Source organism: Pygoscelis adeliae, unplaced genomic scaffold, assembly GCF_000699105.1.
Source record: "Pygoscelis adeliae isolate BGI_AS28 unplaced genomic scaffold, ASM69910v1 Scaffold268, whole genome shotgun sequence".
Lineage (NCBI taxonomy): Eukaryota > Metazoa > Chordata > Aves > Sphenisciformes > Spheniscidae > Pygoscelis > Pygoscelis adeliae.
Window position 1 is genome coordinate 1,449,289 of NW_008825262.1, and position 3,260 is coordinate 1,452,548.

Below are 3,260 nucleotides of genomic sequence, written 5' to 3' on the forward strand. Positions count from 1 at the left end.
TTCTCGTCGTCACTGCAAGAGATGGGGAGACAGAGCAGTACTGAGTGTGGCCTGGGGGACGCCGGCCCCCGTGACCCAGCCCAGAGGGACCCGCGTGGTCAATGTCCCTGGGCCGGGCTTGCAGGCAGCAAGCTTGTCCGTGGGGCTCGTCCACTGCCTCTGTCCCAGCCAGCACTTACGGGAGGTGGTCCAGGGTGTCCGTGCTGGCCCGTGGCCGAACCAGCACACGGTTCACCTCGCTGTGTAGCCCGTCGAGGAGGAACCGCAGGAACTCCTGTGCATCCTGCTGGCTGCAAGACATGGGGCATGGCCAGTGAGCAGTGGCAGGGGCTCAGCTCCCCCCTGCCACCCCCGCACTGACACCCCTTACTTGTAGCCAACGAAGCGGGGGGCATATCTCTGGATCTGCGTCTTGAACTCGGAGGGGCTCACACTGTCGTTGGGGGACGAGGTCCAGAGCAGCTGAATCAGCTTTGCAAACTCTGCGGGCAGAGAAGCAGGTCAGCAGCACAGCTGGCCCCGGCCAGCCCTGCTGGCATGGCACTGCTGTGCCCTCCAGGGGACAGCTCAGCACCCCACTCCGGAGTCCCCGTGGCTGGCCCCGGCCCCTCTGGAGAGCGGACCCGATCAGCCCACCGGCTGGGCACCCACAGCACAGTGCCTGCCCCAGCTAGGCTGGGGAGAAGCACAAAATTCTGGGTGGGGGTCCCCCAGGACATGGGGTGGCCCAGGGGAGAAAGGACGTGCTGCAGGGACGTGCTGCAGGGAAGCCCCACAGGGTGCACAGCCAGGGACTGGTGACTGACGGTTACCTGACATGAGGGCGGTGCGCATACGGCTGTTGTTGTTGAGGTCCCGCAGGTACTGGTTCTGCAGGCAGTAATCCCGCAGCTCCTTGGTGTTGCTCAGGCACTGCAGGATGGAGTTCATGAAGCACTGGGGGAGGCAGAAGAGAAAACCATGGCAACGGGAGGCAGAGGGAGGCAGGCGGTGGCAGGGGGACACCTGGGGCGGGTGGGCAGAGGATAGGGATGAAGCAGTGCAGAGCACGGGAACCCCTTCCTCAGCCAGCAGCGTCGGGAGAGGGGTGCAGGGGGCCACGAAGCAGTGCAGAGCACGGGAACCCCTTCCTCAGCCAGCACCGTCGGGAGTGGGGTGCAGGGAGCCACTGGGGCAAGAGTGTGGGTGCTGGGGACAAGGTGAAGGGACAGGGCTCCCCACTGCCCCACAGATGTGCCCACAGAAGAGCACAGTATGAGCTGGGGCTGCGCAGCCAGGTGCCTGGGTAAGCACTCACCGTATTGCCGAGGTTTCGCAGGCCGGTCAGCCCCTGCACCGCCTTGGAGCTCTGCAGAGAGAGGGAACAGGGCAGAGACAGTGCCCAGCACAGGCTGGCCGTGCCTGTGGGCAGCCCAGTGAGGCCATGGTGCCACGGTCATCCACGTGGAGCAGACCTTCAAGTGCAAGCAGAGGCCCCATCCCCCTGTGGGCATTATGGGCAGAGCCAGCACCGCTGCGGCTCTCTGCACCGGTTGCACGCAGGACCGTGGCCGAGGACCTGGCAGGAAGCCATGGCTGGCCTGGCTGCTGCTGCTCAGCTCCCTGGCCCAGGACAACGCGCAGGGCTCAAAGTTCTCCCTGCCTGGCGACACTGCTACCCCGTGCCTGGGGCTGCAGGCCAGGCCAGCCACCCCTGCTGCCTCCCCTTGCCAGCCCGGTGCCCCAGGAAACTGGGGGGTGGCAGTGCCCCATGCCTGCCCCATGGCTGCAGGAGGTGCACAGTGCCCCGCCGCTGCCCACCTTGTCCACACTGGGGATCCCGCCCCATGGCTGCAGGAGGTGCACAGTGCCCCGCCGCTGCCCACCTTGTCCACACTGGGTATCCCCTCCAGGACACCCTGCGTCAGCGCAGCCCAGACTTTGGTACAGCTGTTTTGCAGAATAAAGTCCACCTGGGAAAGTGCAAGCCCAGCCCTGCGGCAGTCAGCCCAGGAAAGGGGGCTGCACACCCAGCGGTGCCCTCCCAACCGCTCGCTGGCCTGGCTGTGCTGCACCTGTGCCATGGGGATCTTCCAGGGCCCCAGGTACTCCCTGAGCCGGGCAGGCTCACGCCAAGCAGAGATGGGCATGGGCAACTGGGCGCTGGGGCCAGGAGGCATCGCCACTCTTTGCTAGAGAGACCGAGAGCACGGAGGGGTCTGGGGAGCCACAGGGTTGCCCACACCTCTCCCAGCATGGGGGACCGGGTACTAGTGTGGACAAGTGGTGGGAGCCCAAGGGTCCTGCTCCCAGCTCTGCATGCGAGCCTGGCGTAGAGGGCAGCGGTGGGGCGAACCTCCCCGGAGCCATGCCCGGAGCAGGGTGGGGGGCCGACAGGACTTGCGGGGTCAGACTGCTGATCATGCCTCCCCAGCCTGACCAGGTTTTAAGGATCCTCAGGCAAACACCCCAGCTACCCACCCCAGGCATGAGGAGGGGGAGGAGGAGAGGAGGGGAGGGGGCCCAGCTGCTCCAAAATAGCAGCAGCTGGTGTGCGTGTGGGAGGTGCTGAGCACCCAGCCCTGACAGCAGCCAAAAATAACCCAGATCCAGTTACACGTGCTCCTTAGCGACGGTGCAGGCATCACCCACCGCAGGGGGGACCAGCACCAGCCAGGGCTTGGCCACCCTGTGCGGGTGCATGTGGCTCTGCCGGACCGACTGGGTACCCTGTGTGCCATGCCAGTGCCCCCTCAGTGCCCAGCGCACCGGGGTGTCCCCAGCCGTGGCCGGCCACAGCACTCAGTGCTGGGGGGGGTGGCTGTGCAAAAGTGCAAGGCAACCCCACCGCTTATCCCCAGGTGGGGACTCCCAGGCCAGGGGACAGGCTCAGCCGGGCAAGGGGTGCCAGCAGGCTGTGGCAGGTCAGTGCCACACCGCGGCTGGAGGAGCCGGCCTGGCTCTGGTCCCTGAGCAGACGGGGCCAAACAGGCAGCAGGAGAGGTGGGTCTGTGTCCCAACAGTCTACATCCCTTGAAGGGGCTGACCCCCCAAGGGCTTGCTGCTCGTGTCCCCACGCCTATTGCAGGGAAGGTCACGGTGCCAGCGGGGGTAGCAGCAACTCCTGGGAGCTGCCCCAGTGTGCCCCAGCCATCCCCACCAGGATGCTGCTCACCCACTTGCCCTGGTTCGGCAGCTCCCACTGTGTGCCAGGAGGGACCGGAGGGTCCCGCCAATGTGGGTGCAAACCCCCCCACGGACCTGGCATTCGGCAACTGCCC

General features: G+C 66.3%; 1 protein-coding gene across 1 annotated transcript in view; it reads right to left on the reverse strand.

Moving 5' to 3' along the window:
- USP2 (ubiquitin specific peptidase 2) overlaps positions 1 to 3,260 on the reverse strand; it is an 11,378-nt gene that overhangs the window by 2,027 nt on the left and 6,091 nt on the right. The window contains 4 exon segments of the mRNA XM_009329548.1: positions 158 to 290; positions 371 to 482; positions 813 to 936; positions 1,298 to 1,348. Coding sequence (XP_009327823.1) covers positions 158 to 290; positions 371 to 482; positions 813 to 936; positions 1,298 to 1,348 — 420 coding nt within the window.